Source organism: Megalops cyprinoides, chromosome 2 (genome assembly GCF_013368585.1).
Source record: "Megalops cyprinoides isolate fMegCyp1 chromosome 2, fMegCyp1.pri, whole genome shotgun sequence".
In the NCBI taxonomy this organism is placed as follows: domain Eukaryota; kingdom Metazoa; phylum Chordata; class Actinopteri; order Elopiformes; family Megalopidae; genus Megalops; species Megalops cyprinoides.
This window is the reverse complement of record NC_050584.1, coordinates 21,531,633-21,554,650: the sequence shown is the minus strand read 5'-3', so window position 1 is coordinate 21,554,650 and position 23,018 is coordinate 21,531,633. Positions and strand designations below refer to the sequence as shown.

Genomic DNA, 23,018 nt, shown 5'->3' with positions numbered 1-23,018 from the left:
GGAGTAAAACCTATTGGTTTCAGAACCATGGACAGCTCTGGACACAAAACTCACAATTTAAGGGAGAAAATACTCCAGGCTACATTTATTATGTTGGCTGGTCTGACACAGCAACATAATAAAGCACCATTCTCTGTCATTGGAGAAATATTTTGATGAACCAAAATTATGCTGAAGAAATGACCCTAAGAGATTTGTGCTCCGCATATGTGAAAATACATGACTGTTGCATATAAACTGGTGTAGATCAAACATCCTCTGTATGTGTCTGCTTGTGAACCTCTCAGCTTTTAGTTCTGCATATATGTGAGATCCACAGTGAACCACTAACTTGGTTTCTCAGAAATGTTTGCGGTCAAATTCCTCCACGATTGTCATCTTTGGTTTTATTCCTGACACAAAATTGACAAAAATGTGCGCTGATGTGGAAGATAAACCACTGCACACATTTTGTTTTGTCCCTGGGGGGAAAAAAAGATTTCTGTGAAAATGCATGTTTTCAGTAAAAACACTTTTTTACTGTATATTATAGTGATAGCAGTATATGTGATGCTCCTTATCTATTCATCAGACAAGCACTGCTCTGAAACCTGAAGCAGCATGCTGCAATTATTCTACTTATCCATTAAATATAGTCTTGCACACAAGAGCTGCACAGTGCATTTGTTCAGAATGGGCCTGCAATGCTTTTGGTGCTCATTCATTCTCATTACAAACCTGTGAGATGAATACCCCCTAACAGCTGCTGTAAAGCACGGTGCTTCTCAAGGACTGTGATGTTGAGCTTTGTGTTTATTGCACCATTCTCTTGAGTGGATTAGTTGTTGGAATTACGCGCTTGTATGAATGAGCTTCCATCAAAATTAACATCTGAACATTTACTGTCTGCACTTGTCGGTCCATCTGTACCCGAGCGCAATCTTGGATCAGTAATAGATGGGATAGAGAATGGCTAACTTATTGTAACTCACATAGTGTAATACAAGGAAAGACAGCTCATGGAACAATTGTGCCTATGGATCAGACATGGTGGGAAACATTGTACCTTGACTGTACACATTGCAGTATTTAGATGCATTCAAGGAATTGTATGGGTGTATGGGTAATGCTGTGTGTGATTTAAACAATTTTGATGCTGCTGTGATTATGTAGCCAGTCCTGGTGTAGAAATTCACAATGTGTAAGGATTAATTTATTCCACAAATCAGTGTGCCGTATACTAACAAATACATCATTCAAGGTTGAGGTTTATTCTGATAAAAAATCATTTCAGACATAGAAATGTATTATAAGAATAAATAACATAGTTAAGGAAAAAAACACAATGTTTAAACCAAAAAAACATTTACATTTACATTTACATTTATTTATTTAGCAGACGCTTTTATCCAAAGCGACTTACAAAAGTGCAAAACCTTTATAAGAATGAAAGTAAAGCATTGCTGTGAGGGGAAGAAAGCTGAATCACCATCTGTCACCACCCCCCTAGTGTAGTGTTCAAAGTAAAGTCTATAGAGAAGAATATGTTGCTGTTAAAGGGTGCAGGAGGCTCCTTATCACCTATATCAACTATATTTCAGTTTTTTTGACAGGCGTGGTCTAAAAAAGAAATGCTAATTTTAATTCGCTCCCTTTTAATCTCATTTGGTACCTCCATCTTTTTTTTTTTGTTAAACACAAATAAGCAGGCACACACCGTGTTTCAGAAATCAACACAGAAGTAATGGATGAGGACGGATGCTACTCGCCGTCCGTCTGAGGGAGAACATGGCTCACATGTGTATTTCCCACCATGGCTGCAACCCGACGCCTCACTTCTCCCTCTAGTGCTTTACTTCATTTTGATTTTATTGAGCACCTTTGGCAGCTGTGAGCCGAGCGGAAGGGGATTAGCGAGTGTTTGCCTGAAACACACTGATCTCAGCTCCTCCTGATTGGCTTGCTATAATCTCTTTACACATTACAAAACCCCATTACTTTGGCATTAACAAAGAGGAGGACCAGTTTGCCGTCCAGGATGAAGCCAGTATTAGATAAGAGCACCACTGCTGCCAAAGGGTCATTGGTTTTGGCCTCCTTAAAAAAAAAAATATTGAGCCAATTGCAATGTTTTTTTAAATTAGGGCAAAACTGAATTGCTTGTGCAAGTGTGAGTACCAGACATTGCCAAGCATAATCTGTCTATTGAAGGCATCACGCTGTCGCTTTGAGGATCTGCTTGTCCATGGCAGTAAGAGCATGGCAGTGTCTGGCTTCTGTCAGGGATCTTAACGTTCAACAGTTATTTCACGAGGATATAATATGATTTGTCTGAAACATGCAAAAAATATCAGCACTGTACTACTGTCAAGATGCCATTGCATATAAAGGCTATCTGCCTTCATGCTGTATTTGCTATAATTTTAGAGCATTTGCAGTGATGAGAGTGAAATATTTTGAAGAGAAAGAAGGTGTACTTCAGATTTGATGAGTGGCTTTCACTCAGGAAATAGAGATTTGATCATGTATTTTAAAATAGTAAGGTACATCAACATGAGAGTTCAGTTCTCCTTTTTAATAACAGCACAGTCAGGGCGCCATGCTGTTCTGATCGGGCAACCTCGTTTGTAGTATGTTGATTCATCTGCCCTTGCAAGAGACATTTTTGTCTTGACTTGCTTTACATCCATTTTACAGGTAATCTGAGGTCACAGGAACATAGTGAAATACACACAAATGTAATTACCAGGTAGAAACAATTTGTTGTGGTATACACAATATATAATAGGGACAGGAAAGGCACACGGTGGCCGCAGACCATGGAAATGATTAGACCTGAAAGTTACAGCAGGTATGTGTTCCTGTATGTAGTTTTTCGGGATTGTTTTTTTTTTTTTTTTAAGGCAGTGAGAAGACAGTTGCTGTTGAGCTATCTCTGTGGGCCCCAATAGCACTCTAGTTTGTTTCATGCCTTGGATTGCGTGTCTGGGGGTGCCAGACACAGTGAGAGTTCTGGCACTGTGGTGTGACACAGTTCGTCTGATCTGCCGCGTTTCAGGAGCCAGCCGATGGTGGCGAGCCTTAGTACGGGAATGGGGGAAATTCCTCTCTCTTGCTGTGTAGCCTGGCTGCAAACAGCCACTTTACCCCCAAAGCTACACAGCTACACATTTGCACACCCGGATGCAGCTCACAGCACTCCCTGCCTTAATAGGTTTTTTTTTTAAGAGATGCTCACTGAGACATTACAAGTTGAAACTGTGAGCCTCCCTTCCAGCACACACACCCTGCTACATCACGAGACAAGCACCCCTCAAAAACTCCAAACCTCTCTTGAACCTAGACCGAGTTTGATGAACATGTTATCAGACCACTCACCCCACTGCCGAATGGGCCATGAGCCATGTGACCCTTTTTCAAATGTTTGAAAAAAATCTCCTATCAAGATTTTCATGTTATTAGAATTGTTGAAGACTGAATGTACACAGAATCTTCTTCTATTTGAATTCATTTCCTGTCAGTGATTCTCCTCTGCCATGTGAAAGTCTGGTGTTTGTTCATTACTAAGAAAGGACGTATTGTACATTACCTCTTCTTCCCTTGAAGCCAATCATATCTGGCCCCCACACCACTACCCTGTACTGAATACTATGGAGATGTGTATTGTTACGTCGGCCTCTTCTCAAAACATTTACAGAGAGTATCTGTAATCAGGTTACTGGCCCTCAGTGTCAACTGTTGCAGATTTTCTGTGGGAAGATATCTCATTACAGTGACATTTCTACATTTTAATCAAAGTTCTCTTTACTAAATTATGAATGCGAGAAGAAGTAATGGGAGCTGTTGAATCCCTTGTCATTTTTTGCATAATCTTTCAAGATATGACTGTGGGCCTTCAGGAGAAAAAAAAAGAAAAAAAATGGTAACTTTTTTTATTTAGTTACGCAATGTTCACCCCAGTCAAATGGATATACTGAGAAAGTAGCTTTGCTCAAGTGGTTTATCTCACAATGTTTCTCATATAGGATCATTACTTATGTTGTTACACTGAACCCCAATGGGCTTTTGATATTGTGCATATTGTGCATGCTTAAGTTCTGCAAAGGGTCATTAGACATAAAAAACAGATCATGCCTGCTTCACCTGCAAGTGCTAGGATGGAGGATTGCATGTAAAGCCTTCATATAAATTACACGCCATTCAATCTGTGCTAAAAGGAATATGAATATGAGCCAATGTGCATGGCTGGAACATATGTATGATGCAATTCATTCTTCATCATGCCTACCTGTTCACCACATCTGGCTATTGAAGCACAGGTGGCTAGTGAAGACTGAGGGACATCATTTCTTACTAGATGCTTCTCCCATAGCCTCTCAAGTCCTTATCTTTTCACAATGTACATTGCCCTGCATAACATGGACACAGCATCAAAACTATACAACAGATGCAAACTCCTATTGGAATTACTTCCACAGTACATACTATTATTTCCACAGTACATACAGTAAGGAAAAAGCTTATTAATGTAGTCAAAGCTTGTAAATAGAGGGAGATAATTAAGCATTGTTGCTTTATATTTTATGTAGATTTCACAATATGCTCAGAGAGTGTTGAGAGAAACGAGGAGGAAAAGGATAAATTAGATCAGCCATTATATGAAAGTATGGGAGTTATATGGCTGGGATGTTGACTATAATCATGTTGTTTTGGGTTCAGCTGACCCCTTGTAAAGTTTGCTTAACCAACATGACATCATCAGTATGCATGCACACACTAAGTGTGGGAAGCAGCTGCCCGATTAGTGCGAGGTCAATGTTAACTCGTGCTGAGCCTCTCACAAAACACTTACACAGACAAATTTTAACCTTCCATGTCACCTCTTACTTCAGTTAATTAGTCCTGAAACCCTAAGTGACATATGAATACAATGTAGTTACATTTCAATACACCTAGGGGGGAAAAGACTAAGCAACTATGCTGTGTTGACTATATTCAATCAGTCTACTTCAGTACAACAGGTAGCCCTGTCATTGTAGCATCTGACAGGTGGCTAATGTTCTAAACCTGCATGAGCCTTTGCCCATGTAACAAAAGCTAGCAAATATTATGAAATAGCTGGCAAACTAGCTAACAAATCTCCACAAACTGGGCCACAAATTATAGAATAACAGCTAGATCCAAATTATTATTTTCACTTACAAAGTTGGTAAAATATTAATCCAGCCCTGGCAATCTCAAGCAACAGAAATGACTTCACCATCTGATAATCAATGGTGTAGTTGATTGTGGCTAGCTCACTGTATGAACAAGTGAAAAACAACTCTAAATACATAAATTAGTCAATAGCATCTAAAAGTATCTAAACTATTACTTATAGCTGTAAAACCTTAGTATTCATCATCATAGCCCATGGGGAAAAAAATTCTACATCAAGCATGAGTGCCCACCCACATACACACATACCATCAAATCAAATCCATCCATATGGAACATATGAAATATGAGATAAATTCATTCTACAGTCAAGCTAAAGCAGTAGATACTTTCTAGGAAAGTGTTTCTTACACCTGTCTGCTTACAATACTAAGAAGCCATTAATAAATTCCCACCTGTTGTATGTTAACAGACTTGTTTGCAGCCTTACTATGGTGAGTGATGTAGTTAGTGAACAGACAAAACTTGCAAAAAATCACTCAAAAGAAATCATGTGCTGATCAGCATAATAAGAATAAGAATAGTTCCAGAGTTCATGTGCCAAAAATACAGTGTCTTTGTTGTATGTAATAACTGACACTAACTTACACAATTGGTTGGACAGAGAGGTTTTACGAATGGGTGGAGAAAACATGTTTATAACTAATTAACCATAATTCAATGACTGGTTCAGTGACTGTTTGAGTTTACAAAGCCTCATTCTCCCAAAACAATTTACACTGCATTCTGTGAAAGAAATAAAATGCCTTATGGTTTCAGGTTAAAGGTTATAGCTTTTGTTTTGTGTAACAATTGATCTCCAGTTATAATATATTTCTGGTTCAATGTAAGTGTGTCTTCATTGACAGTTTTATATAAGTTGCATAACCCTTTTCAGTATGTGAGAGAAAGGTAAAGTTAACTATCTCAGCAACACGTTTCCTGTTGTTTTAGATGGCTCCCCAGGAACAGAAAATTAGCTTGTTTTGGTCTGGAATGGTACAATGTAAAACAAGTTAGCAGCCTGGTTATTCCTGCAATTCACAGCATCTTTGAGTTTATCTCACACACAAACTGGCTAGCGCAATTATAAATTACAGTTTTTTTATTTGAGGATGTACAACTGTAGGAGACAAAGTGCTGCAAAAACCCTGCATCACAGATAACCTTAACATGAGGAGTGTACTGCCTAAGCAGACTCAGTGTTGCACTTAAAATTGGCAAAAATACTGTTGTCCTCATTCTATGTATATTTTGCATTTCTTACATTAAATGAGGAATTTTACTTTCAAAACTGTGTGCAGATGGTTTTCTGAATTAAAAAAAACAGGAGCACTAAGTATAGTTGGGAATTAATGAATAGTTTTATATCTGAATGCAACAGACAGATAACTAGCAGGAAGGTAAAACAACAATCCTCCTGGTCTGAACCTCTTTCTCACAATGGTGCGATATCCAAGTATTGCTTTCAGCGTGGAGGGAAAAAAAGCGGAGCTTTTACATCACTTCATGAAGACTTAATCTTCTTTCTCATACAATACCCTGTAAATCATTTAACCCCATGGGGTCCATAGAGGCGACAGTAAAGCAAAAAACATGCCAATAAGGAGCCTCTCTTAAACAGCTCGACTCAGACCTCCATAAGGCCGGCCCCAGTTTGTCAGACAAGCGGCTTTTTTTCCCCTTTGTCTCCAGCGAATTCAATTTCGACGTCTCAGAGCAACGGCTTAAAAACAGACAATCTTATCAGTGGTTTCGCAAGCCGTAAAAGGAGTGATTGAATCACCCTGAAGTATTTCAAATGGGCAAAGGACCTTTCAGTAATCTTAATTGCACACGATTGTTGGGCTCCCCCCTCTTGCTGCACGTTTTTCCTCGTGGAGAGGTGTGGGATAAACGTTTCTGACTCGTCTGGGTTCGCAGTGCGAGTTTGTCAGCTGATGGGGAGTGGCATTTTGCCCTCAGTGGACAGGTGGGGCTTGAGGGTTTCACTACTATAGTAAAAAAAAAAATACACAGTTCATATTTCCATTGACACAGTACCCCAACCCTTTTTCAGATGTGTCAGACTCTCTCATATGGTGCACGCACACGACCACATATACGTTTTGGGGATTGTACATTTTTTTGTGTGTCAAAACTTGCAAAGCGCTAGAAAGGAAAGTTTATAAAGAGGTTTTACATCAACATATTTTTTATCTGGTTCAATGAAACAGGAAGCTACTGCTTCCTCTGGGTCCCATCCTCAAAGCTGGCACCGCCTTGGTTCAGGTTGTCTTTGTCTTTCTCTGGCTTGCCATTTGACGTGTCGATTTTCAAAATGGAGCTTTGGACCGTGGGATCAAATTTACATGTGATTTCTTCGTCCTTTGTTCCTCAGTCTTACATGGAGGACCACTTGAAGAACAAGAACCGCCTGGAGAAAGAATGGGAGGCCCTGTGTAGCTATCAGGCTGAGCCTAATGCCTGTACCATTGGGCAGAAGGACCAGAACACCAAGAAGAACCGCTCTGATTCCGTGGTCGTGTGTAAGTGCTGCTGCTGTCTGTCATGTCTCGGGCTGTTCTGTGTCAGTGCAACCCACAATACATCCATTTTTTGACATCTTTCATTTTGTCATGAGCCAAAATGTCTCATTCAGCGATAAAATTATTCCTACTATGTTTATTTAAAAATTCATTCTTTTCTGCATAGCCATCATCTGCATCCTCACGAACAGGTGTCAATCTAACAGTGCAGATTTGCTGGATTCACTTTGCTCAAACAGCTCATGGTGCTACAGTGGAAAATGTACAAGGTGGTGCTGAAAATGAAAAAATCATTGCAAATAAAATGCAGACAGCAGATTTTCCAGGTCCCATTAATCTGTCATTTCAAAAAATATCTTGGGACAGCGCCTATTTAATGAAGGTGCTGAAAGAGCCTGACAGATTACAGTTATACAAGGATTTGTTGATTCAAGGTGAACAAATTAAAAGTTCCCTATTATCTACCATTAATGTGCTAAGGGCCATAGATAATTTCGTGTCACATCCTTTTAAAGGTTTATTGTGATTTTAGCTCTTGCAAGTAATTTTCTTTTTTTCCCAGCAACTTTTTAAAATGCATTTAAATTGTGGAAAAACAACCTCCTTTTTCAAATATCTTTCAAATCAGCCTCATACAACATCACTCAACAAAACCCGTGAACCCCACCCACTGCCCCCACCAAACCCCCCCAACACCACCACCACTGCCACTACTCTTTGCTGAAACTGAACCGCTATAACCATGCCCTTGAAGATGACAGTGGCCCATTAACTCTTGGAGCATGGCTGCCGTGGGGTGTGGAGCTCAGTCCGCACACTCTCTCTCACGCAGCTCTGCAATTGCTTTTGAGGCAAACAGAGTGAACCTGCCATTTCATTTACACAGTTACGCAAGGCCATCCATTTGAAACCAAACTATTTCACAGCAAAATTGCTATGTTGTATTTCTTTTTTCTTTCTTCTTCTTTTTTTTTTTCTAAAAAATCCCCACGCAGCCTCCCTGTCTCAGTGTAGAGGATCAGATCAGCTTTAAAACCAAGACTGGCCATCAATGCTCATTCTTCTGCCTGCTTCTTCTCAGTACTCAGATTTTTCTCCCCTACTTTTTTGTCAAGGTGATGTCATGATATCATGCTTATTTAAAATTGTTAAGGAGTAATCACGTTTGTGGTAGGGGAGATGAGGCCAGAGTATTCATCTAGATGTCACATTTATTACATTTGTGCATTACATTATCACATTTTTTACATTAACTTATATCTGTCATAGATATATCTATCATATATATATATGTGTGTGTGTGTGTGTGTGTGTGTGTGTGAGCGTGCTTATATTGTCTATGTATTTTTTATAGAGTTCGTATTTGTTGGATGACATTAATAACTCTTGTCATGCCTCTCTCCTGCCCCACATGGGCTTTATGAAGAGAATCAATGCAAAGTAACTGCAGTAAATAGAACAATAAATTAATTGATAAATTGATTCATTGAAACTGATAAATCATAAATTCGCATACATATGATCAATATTTTGTTCCCTCAAAAATGAAGTACAGTTGTGTAAATGAAATATATCTAGCTTGAATACAAGTAGAAATACAAGTCAATACCACAATATATTGTTTTTATAAAGTAGTTGAATAGTGTAATTCAAGTGATGTATAGTGAGCAAGGGGGACTAAGTGATTGATTTGTGTATTTCAGATGATCACAACAGAATTACCCTGAAGGTTGAAAACAACCACGCAAATTCAGACTACATCAATGCCAGCCCAATCGTGAGTATTTATCCGCATAAAAAAAATTGTTTCTCAAGGCATATCAGCTGCTGTCTGATAACAAATGTCAAATTAGTCCAACCATTTGGGTTAATCATCAGGCAAACATTTGTATAAAACATAAAGAGGGGGATTTTACAAGTTGTTCTATAATGTCCTGTAGCTGTTGCATTTACTCCTCTGTTTAATATAGTTCAATAAACCTGTTGTGACTCTTAAATTTGTAATTGTCCTTAAGCACTGTGTCAAGGTGCATTTTTCCTGGATTTCTACTCTGGACATACACTGAGACAGTAACATGCACATAAGAACATTATTCATAAGTTGTGTATCTGTGGATTAATACAGTATGATTCTTCAAAATAAAAATAAGAACAGCAACAGCCATGAGCTGGGTCTCAGAACACATCTGGTGGGAAAATGCTGGAGCTTTTTAAATGTGGCAAAATAAATGCAGTTTATGATTTCCCCTGAGGCTGGCAGAAAAGGATTCCATTAAAAGAACAGGAAACTATGCATTTCAAATACAAGAGCTTGAGCAAGAGGCTGGGATTCGATACAGTGCTACACCAACAACCCCTTTTTAAACACTAAAGGGTGAAAATGATGGAAATAACAAATTGTATTCCCAGGTATCTGTCTCCTACACCCTAACAATGGTCTTTTTTGCCTGGAATAGATCCATATTACTTTCATTAGAGTACCAGAGGTATTGAAGCTCTCAGTGAATGCCGCAATCTTAGTCCACCATGTTCCCAAATCAAAGTAGGTTGCTTTCCCTCTCAATTTTAGGTACATTAATTTTTACAAGTGAGCTCTTAAGTTATCATTTCACATTAGACTTCAGCAAGGAAAAAAAAAAAACTAAACCTAGAATCAAAAGTGTTTTGCTGCCTTTGACACTGACTACTCATTGGGGTTTTAAACCTAAAAGTGTTACGCACAAGAACAGTCACCTTGACAACACTTTGACAAAGCAAAAGTATCATATTTCTTTCACCTTTTTTGTCACTTTAAGTGATACCTTAACCTCAAATTACATTTGCAACGAGAAAGCAGAAATGCTTTCTCTGTCAAGTTCAGACACATGCTCTGTGAGAAATCAAGTAGAGATTTTTCCACACAAACCGAACCATTGTTCCATTGAGAAGAAGCAGCGACAGAGTCGTTGCCCCCCAATGTTAATAGTAGACAGAGGTTCTGTAAAAAAACGATCTACAGCCATGTTGCAGAAAGGCTGGTAATTACAGCAGAAGGAGACCCTGGCTGTGCAGAGCAAAATTGTGATAATTATATCTGTCAGCATTTGTACTTTGTCCTCATTAAGTATCAGGGAAATGGTCCACAAGTAAATAGCGTGTAATCTTTTCCTTGGAATCAGGGGCCATGGAGGTAAAGGAGGATTCATATGGGCTCATGCTGTAGGGGGAGATTCACACATCCACTGCTGTAGCTGCTTGGTCCATTCATAACTACACTAAAATTCAAACACATTCCAGAATTTAGCTAAGGGGCAAGCTAGTTTGACTAATACAAAAGGCAAATGTGTCAAGAAAGAATCTTTAAAGATTAAAGAAAAAGTTTGGGTGTTTTATATAGGCCTATTGTTTGACATGTTACCATGTGAGTTAAAACAAGAAGTCAGTGGTTGTTAATGACCTTGTATAAAAATGAGCACTGAGAGGTCCCATGAGAGGTCCTGACCACGACATTGTAGGTGCTTCTTTTTTTTGTACCAAAGACTGCTCATTTGGGCTAGCTTAGGTGTTGCTACCTAAATGCAGATGATAAAAGCAGTTTTGCTTCTCAAATAATCATGGATTGGACTTTCTACAAGTAGGTATGCTATAGAAATCACTAAGAAAATTTCTACACCATATGTGTGAAATGCTTGAATCTACAAGTACACCCACAGGGTCTGAAGTGATGTCACCTAACATGGAAACACAGACGTTGTCCTTTTATAATTTAGTTGCACTTAATTCATGGGGAGGTCAAAGCTCCCAGATGGAGGAAAATGCCGGAATGGTTGCTGTGTGCTAAATGTCATATGACTGCATCTACAGTACTGTGTAAGTGTGCCCTTGGTCTTCAAATGAACCTTTATGTGGCTAATTTTCTATCTTGGTCTTGTTCTTGGTCTCAATCCCTCTTTCAATTAACATTCACCCTTTGCTTCAACTTAAAAAATGCAAGTCTTATTCCATTTCGGTGCCTATCCAGTTTGTCCATATGTGGTGATCGTTGAACTTAGTGATTGGTCTTAGTTTTCTATGGTTTCATTTAAAAGCAAATATCCGTCTTAGTTTTAGTCTCAATACTCCTGATCAAATCATTGAATTGAACTTAACCACAGTGTGCTCTGCCCTTAACATTGAGCAATGACTTTTTTAGGATTTTAAGTTTTAGGATTTTCATTGGAATGTGTTTGGTGTGCACGCTGCTCGCACAAATTAACATAAATTTTTGGTAAAAATTGAAAGAATGTACTGCATAACTTGCTTGAACATATTACTCAAAGTTGTGGACAAAGCACAGTGCAATTTCATTGAATCTGGACCCAGGTGAGGAAAACGGAGCACCTTTTTGGAGCTGTGCCAAGACAGGTGTCTGCACAGGCTATAAATGAACCATGTACACATAGCTGTGTCCACCTTAGTCTTCATTTTTCTATTGAGATGTTGTTTGTTTTTTATGAATATGCAGTCAGTTACAATACATTAATTCAATACTCTTGCTTAGCAGACATTCCTGTCCAGAGCAAATACATAGCTTACAATTTTCAACTAACTGGACTGGGAGTGTAACAGAAATAACCAAGAGGAGAATCAAACTGGCCACCTTTAGTGCTGCTGCCTATGACTACACCACACTGCTTACATATTTGTATGGTTCTCCTACGGTGTAATATTTTTCCATTGCTGTGGTGGATTTCTATCATGAGGGTTTTGGAGAAAAAGTTATTTTTGGAATCAATGTGTATCTGCCAAAAAATGATGGGAGGAGTGTCAGTTGGCCGGGCAGGATCACAAACCAGGGTTCTTGCTCCTAAAACAGCTTTACTATATATTTCAGTATGTTTGCCATTCAGAATCTCCAGGACAACAACATAGACCAATCAATGAATATATCCTCATGTCAGATGTCAAGTCAGATCATGATATTTAGGGGCAGAACATGTCAAAAATTAAGGTTCAGTCATCTGTGATAGATAATCTGTATCCATTTTTAAAATAATAAATGTCCATTTACGAATGTGAATTGCAAACAAATGAAAATTTTGGTTATTTTGTTGGCTAGCTACATATCACACTACGACAGCCTAATACCAGATGCCATAACCATTCCAAAATGTTATCAATAAAAAAATCTGACCACTCTGATTGTCTTGGTTCTGACATGGTGTCAGAGATAACATGGTCTGCTCCAACTGTTTCCCAGTGATGTTAGATTGTTATCTATTCCTTCAAAATGATGCAGCAGTACTTAGCTAGCTACAGGATGGACAGGCGATTTTATGTCAGACATTAACAGTGATGGTAGTATCTTGACTGTCCGATTAATAATCCCACCTACAGTAACTAACTATCTGTGGGCACCAGCCTGCTATTTGTTTCAATTTAGCATCTACTTGGTTGGTTCTAATGCCCTCATAGCATCTCCTCTCTGGTGTGCCTTGGTCTCTGTGATGTGCTTGTAACCTGGCACTCCCTAGTTTTAACTGTCTCATGGTGATTTGGATTTTGTTCATTTTTCTTGCATTGAGCCAATATTATACACATGCTGTGATCTGCTTTAATGCTCACAGTGTTTTTCTTCAAATGAACTTTAATTTCTGTAAATTTTCCAGCATTTGCAAAAATGCAAGTGATGTGTCCGCACACATATGTATAAGATCATTACCTTCAGCGTTTATGTATTTCTGGCATCTGTCTGTGTGTGATTCAAATTTTCAAGTAGTCTTAACCACTCATTAACATTCAACTGGAAAATTTATTTTGTTTCAATAGTCCAAATGAGCAATTTTGTTGTTTTTCTGTATTTTATCAGATTAAGAATGTACTTAGTGTCTGAGTACAAGAAAAGGTGCTAGGATTGATTCAGACATCTATGAAAATGTATGAATCAATCCTAGAGTTGTTGTGACATCACCCCAATTAGGGTAATGCCCTCAGCTTCAGTGTGGACCCACTGATCCGTTGCACTTGGTATATCTATTTCCTAATTTTTTATGCCTTTAACTTCGATTCTTTTGACCAGCTCTTCTCAGTCCAGCTGGAAGTAGTCAGTGTTGTATCACCCTATGTCATAACATGAGTATGATTTACCGAATTCACCAGATGTATTCAAAAAGCTTTTTTTTTTTTTTTTTTTGCTTGATGACAATCAAAACCACACATCTCTTGCTTTTTCCACTGCTATGATAAAAATAGGGCTTCATTAGAATGTGGGCAGCTTTAGTCTCTTTTGTTGATTATGACAGACATGTTTTTTGATTTTTTTTTTTCTCAGTCTACCTTTTTGATTTCATTCAAAGAGGAACGCTGAATGTGCTGTTGGTCTCCTGCAGACGAATTGGCCCTTGTTGTGCTGAACGGAAAAAAAATGTTCTATGATGCTGTTCTGCACAGTTCCCTCTATGCTTTTTTCCCCCCTTATAGTGGATTGCCTCTGCCTGATAACAAAAAACAAAGCAACCCGGTCCTTTACTTTCACGTCTAAGCTTTAGTATTCATGCAGTGATGTCGGGGAGTAGCTGCTGTATGCCTGCGTCCTTGAAATGTGGCAGTGCTGGAACGGTGCTGTCATTTCTTTTAAAGAACGGTCAGCTCAGGAATGTTGAAAATTATAGTATGACAATCTTGCCTTGAATGCGGTATTAACAAAGAAATACCTTTAATGTAGACATAGACTCTAGTTTTCTCAAATAAGAATATTACCAATGTATGCAATCATAAATTTTTGGGATTTTTGATATTATGTACAATGACAGTTCCTTTTTCCTCGGCATATTATTACCCCCTCAGTATGCGGTCATTTTTTAAAAGTAATTAATAACAGTAATGTTTTGTGAAGTAATTTTAGTCTTGGGAGTAACTTTATGAGTAAACTTGAGCTAAGATAAACATTTCAATATTTCAGTCCATGAAAAAAAGAGATCAACAATTCTTACATACTGTCTGCGTTCATCAGACTGCCTGATAAAATCTCAGAGCCAGATTGGTTTCTCTTACAATTATGATTTCCATACAATGACATTCATTTTCAGTGTAGTACATGTAAATGTCACTCAGTTATTGTCCAACTCTTGACATATCTGGCCTGTGGTTTGCAGAAGTGTCAAAAACAGTAGTGGAGGGAACAAGCACTGGCTCATGATTCCTTTAGAAGCATGGATTCCACACGTATGCATAATGCTGATGAGGTGAGCAGGCCCACTGCGTTAACCCAGGGCAAACCTTTACAGATTCACTGACTGCTCTGCGTTTTCCCAACCAGCCATAGTTTTCTGGTAAGCAATGCATTTAATATGCAGACACAACATTGAGCTTAATGCTTGGGCTCCCCTCATTTAACTGTCACAGTGCTTTCTAGCGTGAAAGATTGATGGTCACACAGTGCTGCTCTCTAAATTAGAACAGTGGTACAGAAATAACATTCAGATTATTATAATAGTCCATGCTTTCTTTGAAGAAAATAATTACGTTTTCATCCTCAAACTAAGAAGCATTATTTCTAAGAAGGTTTAGAAATGGCTCGTTTTTATGTTGTAAACATTAGTTGGTCTGTATTGTGTAATGACAGTGCAACTATTTTTCATTATATTTCATATAAATCATCATTCCACTGACTTCTTTGACAAAAGAATTAAGGTCCCTCAAAAGGTGACGTGATGTGGTCTCAACTAGATCATGTATTGTACCAAGACGTTTAGGTGCTTGCTGTCTAAATGCTCCTTCTGCGGCTTTTGAGCAAAAAGGCAGGACAGGAGTGAGGGTGAAATTTCCAAGACTGTGTCTGTCTCACGCTCTGCTCCCCGAACGCTCGCTCGGAAAGGCTCCATGTTCTGCGTAGACACTCTGTTAGGCTCGTTCTCGACTCCCATCAGGAAAAGGCGTTTGATTAGCAATGCCATTTTATTCTCCAGGTTTGCTTTAATCAGGAATATGAAAGAATGGTCATGCTTTGAGAGGAGAGAGGGAGGACAGGAGGCTTCAGCACTCCAAGCCTTTTTCTGATTATTTATAGCCTCTTTAATACAAGGACCAGCATTGCAGACATTTCCTTTTCTTGACAGCTTGCTGTATGTGTTCACAAATCCACCAGAGATCCATGCCTGATTGAATACATTCCACACAAAACAACAAAAAAAGGCTTTTATGAAGGAGTTATAATGAAGAATCTCATTAAACCTGTGAGGCTACAAAGAGACTCTCTGTAGCTTATTATAATTGCTCTCTTTTTGTATGAAGAAATATTCCCTGTATTAACAACGCTAATGAACAAAGTGCTTTTGTGAATAGATGTGATAGACATTTCTTTGAATTATGTTCCGTATACAGACTTGAATTACATGCTTTTTACAGACTTGAAATGTTATACAGAAGATATGAGCAAGATATCCATTGTCAATCCGTTGACCTTTGACAGTGGCTAAATGTATTTTTGCTTTACAAAAATTTGATAAAACCTAGCATCATGTACTGTTAACCACACAATCCCCACACGCACCCCCTACCCCCTAGCCCTGGTTGTCAAGGAAACAGAGATGATCAGAGAAAACAGAACTTGATTCAAGGTCTCGTTTATCAGATATGTTGAAATTCCCCATGGTGACTGACAAAATTGAGAGACTGATTACTGTTTGCTGTGAGCATGATAGTGATCCATTCACAACAACCTTCTTCATTCCCTTCTTTGTCCAGATGGACCACGACCCTCGCAATCCGGCCTACATTGCCACTCAAGGCCCGCTGCCCTCCACTGTCGCCAATTTCTGGCAGGTAAAGAACTTCTACCTGTCTTCTGCCTGTTATAAAATAGGTATTGTCCTCGGGCAGGTGTCCACAGGAATGTCAGCAAACCCGTCTATTGGAAGATCAGTTGTTTGCTGTCTTTTAAACATATGCCTGAAAGGAATATGTGTGGAAGTGCATAAATCTATGGAGTGGAGCTTCTTAATGTCTGTACAGCTCATCCTGGTTAATATCCCTTTAGTTAATATCCCAACCAACCTTACACGGTTTCTGTTTTTAAAAACCACTCACCGTAACTTTGTATGATAAATGAGTGAATGCTGCTATCAAGCCCCACATAATATCCTCATGTCTTCAGAAGCCAGAAGATATCAGGAGGGGTCATTTTTTGACATGCATGCAAAGGTTTTCATGACAAACTTCCCACATTGGTTCTAGTGCTTCTGCTGTTCACCAACTATACTCTACATGGATGCTCTGAATAGCATTGGATCTCCTAAGCTCTTTAGTTCATGAAGCAAACATACTCTGATTCAACGATTGACAATGAATGTAGATCCCAGCATAATGTGCTTAAAAGATTAAAAGCACAATGGAACGGTCAGTTTTAGCATGGCAATATTGATTGAGTCTTAAAGTAAGTAAAACTGAAAAGGGTTTTTTGATTAGCAAGAACCTTTAGGCTTGATTAACCCTTCTGGCCACCAAATTAAATCCACAATAAAAAGATATCTACCTCCTGTGTCCCGCTAGTCTAAGCAATCACCTTAAACATGATATCTGTTCCCTCCATTTAAGTTCACTGAATTATTGAAAAATCCTTTTCCTCCCAAGGTGTAACACTAAATTTTAATTTGTTCTCATTGGAAAGTCATACTGGAGAAAGAATAAACCATGGTGAGAATCTTCAGATCACACTTGGCTACATCTTTATGATAACATATTAATGTGATTAGGAAGACCACTGCTCCCACATAGCAGCAGAAAATCATCAAATATAACTCACCATTTGTGACACGTGCATTTATTGAAAGGCAGTGAGGCCAGCTGTTGTCCTGCTAGCTTACGACCATGGTAGTATTTTGGATTGAGTCCATCTGAGTCAGCCTTGAGATAAGAGCTTAATAATACCTCGAAATACAAAAGAAGAACTGAACAGAATACCCTTTTTGTGTGACTATAAAATGTGAGCCTTTTAAAAAATAACACAAAGCAAACGCAAAGATTATTGAGGTGCTGGGCTTTGCTAGGATTATGTTTGCACACAGCCACCAATTTTGCGTCATTGTTTGGAAAGTGCTCCTTAATTGAATATGCAGATTTAAAATGGTTTGTTCTCTTTATTAACGTTTCTGATGCTACCGCATCAATTAAATAACAAGTATCAGACTGTTCTTGTAGTGGGAAAAATGTTTTCAGTGGCTCATTTTTTCTGGTGTTTAAATGGCTGGATATTCATTAATGTGAATTAACCTTTTCATCAGCAACATTTTCAGTGAAATTTAGTTTAGACCAACAGTAACATTGGAATCCATCTCATACCAGTAAAGGCGTTCAATGTTTCCAAAAGTATTTATTCAGTATTCATTCATAGCTACATCGGGTATGTGTATGTGCAATAAATTTGATGTTTAGTCATGTGAAATCATTTAAGGAACCAAATTTAGAAATTGTTAGCTGGAGTGCCAAGCGTACCAAGTCAATAAGCCAAATGAGAATTATGTTGAAATTTTTAGTGGCTCCCATCAAAGCCACCAGGTGCCTTTGAAGTCTGCATCGAAGGTCTTCTGTTTCATGTCGATAAAATTCCGCTTCTAAAATGTGAGTAATGCTGGAGAAATAACACACGCGGTGTTAAACGGCAGGGATGGAAACCATGTTAACCTCATGCCTATGGTAAAACTCTGGCCGCTGATAATAGCAATTTGCACGACATGCAAATAATGTAACGTCGACAGGGCCACTCTAATCCAAACTGGGCTCCCACTGGTCTTTGAAAGGCTCTTCCTAATCCTACCCCCCACCTTAACCCCCCCATCCCCCACCCCCCACACATACACACACACACGGAGCCCTTTTTATTCTGTTTGCCTGATTACTCAGTTATAAAGCAGCTCTTTTCCTTCTCTCTCTCCAGCTTTTTGAAAAAGCCAATCAGCACATGGAACCAAATTAGCCTCCAAATTCAGATTTACATTTTTTAAGACAGTGGAAAAAATTACTTTTTATAGCTTTCTGTATCTAGTGAGCTTGTGGCTGTTTATGAAGCCATTAAGTAGGTTTTTGGCAAAAGGCTTTTATTCTGAGAAGTAATGTCTCCTCTGCAACAGTTTTAAAGTCATTAGCTACAGCTTACAACGGAACTGTGCAGAAATTGTTTGAGCACAACACATTTATATTCAATGATCTGATATCCAAAAAAGGTACCCCTACGAGCAGTGGGTCAGGACCTAAATTTATTTCAGGGAAGTCCAACATGAAAGTGAGAAATAACACATAAAATAATGAAAGTAATAGAAGTAATAGAACTTTAAACCAGACTCTACATGACTTACTACCTTAAAATAAATGGAAAGCTACACTTTCAGATCTCTGGTGAAAAAAGTTTTCAGGATCACTGGTTTAGACTCTGCTTGTGGAGATATAATTTATCAAAAGTGGAATATGAATCTGTTTTGTTAATTTGAAGTGTGATGAGTTATGATTAAACTTTGATTGAATAAATGTATAAAGATGAGCATCATGCTTAGTTATTCTTTCAGTTGAATCTTTTAGTATCTGTCTTTCCACAACAGATTTATAATAAATAAATAGACAGTTAAAATATGTTATACTATGGCTTGGTATATAAGCCTCTCAACTGGTAAGTTGAGAGGCTTATATACCAATTTTGAACAACAGCAGCACTGAAACATTTAATGCATTGCTATAACAAGGTTTCAGCAGAAAATACCCCAGTGGTTGAAATCAATGCACCTGCTCAATTCCAAATTCCTCGCAAAAAGAGTTAACTGAAAAACTGAAACAAGACTAAATGGTTGATTTGAAACAGTAATTTATATAATTGAGTGATTATTCACACCAACATGTTAGCAAGTACCCCGAAATGATTTATTTTCAAATGTCAGTCAGCATCTATGAGAACTGCAGAGATAAAGGATATGTTTATTCAACCACTGTCCTGAGAATCAAGAGTCCAGGGAAGCCACTAGTACACCCATCCCCATAAAGCAAAAGCAAGTTTTACAGTACATGGTCAATAGCTGTCTGCAAACTTAGTTTTCAAGTAATGAGGCATTCAAATCAGAAACATAGCAAGCTAGCTATGCTTGGTTTTAGAATAAGGCATTGCCACTGAGATTGCTGGAAGGTTATGCTCAGTAAAGTAAATGCTAACTAGTGCAGTATTTTTTGTATTTTATATCTACAGAAAAGGTGCTGTGTTTCAGCTGCTGCTAGCTAGTTACGGTAGCTACACTAGGCATGAGCAACATGGGATTTGTAACATGTATGCAAGACAGCTATCTTGATGTAGAGAATAGATGTAAAATGTGAGTAACTTCTAGTTAGCTAGCTCAAAAGGTAAATAAATTGAATGTTATTGATGCTATTACAAGTTAGAAGAAATTTTCCTATTTTGTTTTTAAAATACCAAATGTAAAGTTTTTCTGAGAAAAATATAGAATTCTTGTTTAATGTGTTAAACAAGAATTCTATCATCAGAATAAATAATAACCCACTGCATCCTCAGCTGTTTTAATAAAATGAAGCAGTTCCTTGTTTGTTACAAATTTAGTAAATTACCACTGACACACTTCCTTTGAATCCAAGCAATACTAGGAATAAAGAGAAAAAAATAAATAGTCATTCACATGAATAAACTAATCAGCTGTGAAAAAATAATATAGTAAATGAAAATTAATGAAAGCTCTCAGAATGTTAACAAATATTTCAACTTACTTCTAGTTAGGGTTCTGTTTGTGGGTGGTTCATGAGGTTTAATTTTTCCCCTCCCATGACATTTCTTAATATATACAAAAAGAATATGCAATTCCATAATATTATTTTATGTTCTTTTATCGTTTTCATTGTGTCTACTACATACACAGACAGTGATGTTACTCTTGGGTGGAAACTGTGTGATTAGTTTATAGTCAAGACCATTGTGTTTTTATGGCTCTCATAAAATCAGTGTTTTCCCTCATTTTCGTAATGGCCTCAGTGGGCCTATATCTTCCAAATACACATTAAATTGTTAAGAAAAGATTAAATTAACTATAGCAGTCAGGCTAGTTGAAATGCCCAAGAAAAGAGGGCAGGCTCTTACGGTCTTAAGGTGTTTGGTGATGTAAGAAATAAGATTCTGATTTAGCCTTGCAGAGTACGCACGTAGAGTGCCTGGCTGTAGGGGGACTGTGGAGATTCCTCACCAGTCTTGTGTGTCTTTGGCAAGGGACATAAAATGTATAAACGACAGAAAACAAAGATTGCCTCTGCCATAACAGGGGGTGAAATGGGGAGGTGTCCAAATCAACACTGATGCCTCTTCTCCCAGACATCCCTTGACTGTTCTTACTCATTACATTGTCATTATGTATGCATAATGCATCAAAAAATAATATGTATTTTTATAAATATAACTTTTTATAACTTTTTTTATAAAAAAAAAAGTTAATAATTAAAAAAATAATTAAACATTGTTGTATAGTCAAGGATATCCAATTTCCTAGAAGGACAGAGACAAAAGTACAATATTTCTTGAGGTTCAGAATAAGGCAACACTGATATAATTTTCTTAAAGTGAATATTTTGTCTTTTATGTTTTTTTTAATAGTTTAAAAAAGGCAGCATAATGAGGATCTTGGAGATGGAACAGAAAAGTGTCCGGGGAGCGGAGTGAATGGAAGTAGCATGCACATTGGAGCGCGGCGTTTCTGCGGGTGTCACAGTGTAATTAGGCAGTCACAGTGTGACGGTGGCCTGTCTCTTTGTCCGCAGATGGTGTGGGAGAATGGCTGCGTGGTCATTGTCATGTTGACACCCATTGCAGAGAATGGAGTCAAGCAGAGCTACCACTACTGGCCTGATGAGGGTTCAAACCTCTACCACATCTATGAGGTGCCTAAAGAGAGACTGTTTGTGGGCATGTTTATGCAATCATAAATACATTTCCTTACCACTTAGATGTATTTTCTTATAATGCCAGCTAGAATTTAAAGCTAGAATCTATTTTAACATAATGTTTTTAAATCTTCAAAAGACTACATTTTTCTAATGTACAGTGTGAGCCCATTATTTTGCATTGAGAGGCAAGCATTATGAATTATAAAGTTATCATGGAGCAGTACTATAATGTAATGGTTCAGGCACTAGACTCTGAACCTGATGGTCCCTGATTCCAACCCAGCTGCCATTATTACCTTTTGCAAGGTACTTTGCCTCAATTGCTCCAGTAAAAATCCAGTTATATAAATGGGATACAGGACGACATGATTTAATAGAAACCTTTATGCCTTTTATTTCCCCATAGTTAAGGGTGACTGCTAAGCAAATAGGAGCACTATACTATAATGTTCAGCCAATATTTCATGCTGAGACATGTAATGATATATACATTAGAGCCTGTGAGGTTAATGCCACTGGCTTCTACTCCACTAAAGGTAAACCTTGTGTCAGAGCACATTTGGTGTGAGGACTTCCTGGTGAGAAGCTTCTACTTAAAGAACCTGCAGACCAATGAGACACGCACCGTGACACAGTTCCACTACCTGACCTGGCTGGACCAGACTGTTCCGGACTCGGCGAGGACTCTCTTGGACTTCCGCAGGTACAACTGCTCGCTGAGCTGTGTAGAACCTGTTTGTCAGGGCTTTCTTGCTTGGGTTTAATCATGTTAAGACTGCAGATCAATTCCTTTGTGAGTGTTTTTACTTTTTTTTAACTTTTGGTCCTTTTTTTTCTTTTCCTTTAATGAAAACGTGAATGTTGTTTTTAACAAGACCTGTGGCTCTGCACCAATCCTTTGATCGCTGGCCTTCTTCCCCTCTCTCTCACTCGACAACAAATCAGCCGACCACATAGCACAACAAACCTTAATCCGAGCATCCTATTAAGAACAAATTGTCCCTGTGCAAAACTCAAGCCAAGCCAAATGACTGCATCGTCCTTGTTTTCCGTATGCGGTTTCCTGGTAGAAGGATTGTAATAGGCCCTCTGGGAAAACTTGGAAGAATTGGAACCATCCTCCAAATGAGAATGCACAGCAAACAGGAAGTAAAAAATACACAGTACACCATGTTGCTGGCAGGAAGGGAGAAAGCGCAGAATGCCATTTAGATATCAGTATGTGTAGCATGCCATGCAAATATCAGGAAGTGAGAATGCACATTGTGCCATGCAGATGTCAAATGACTGACCCAGAACTCACACATCCTCAGATGCCTTTTTGTTTTAGATACCATATAACAAAGATAAACAGACACATACACATCAAGCACTCAAAGCTGAAGGTAAATTTCTGTGCTTTTTGTATGTATAAACGCCACCAATACTGAAGGATGC

General features: G+C 38.3%; 1 protein-coding gene across 2 annotated transcripts in view; it reads left to right on the top strand.

The window, feature by feature from the left end:
* Positions 1-23,018, top strand: part of ptprn2 (protein tyrosine phosphatase receptor type N2) — a 189,893-nt gene that overhangs the window by 155,198 nt on the left and 11,677 nt on the right. For both annotated transcript variants that reach the window (XM_036521610.1, XM_036521609.1), the window contains 5 exons: positions 7,556-7,703; positions 9,407-9,480; positions 16,407-16,484; positions 21,456-21,575; positions 22,118-22,284. In XM_036521610.1, the coding sequence (XP_036377503.1) occupies positions 7,556-7,703; positions 9,407-9,480; positions 16,407-16,484; positions 21,456-21,575; positions 22,118-22,284 (587 nt within the window). The remainder of the gene's footprint in view (positions 1-7,555; positions 7,704-9,406; positions 9,481-16,406; positions 16,485-21,455; positions 21,576-22,117; positions 22,285-23,018) is intronic.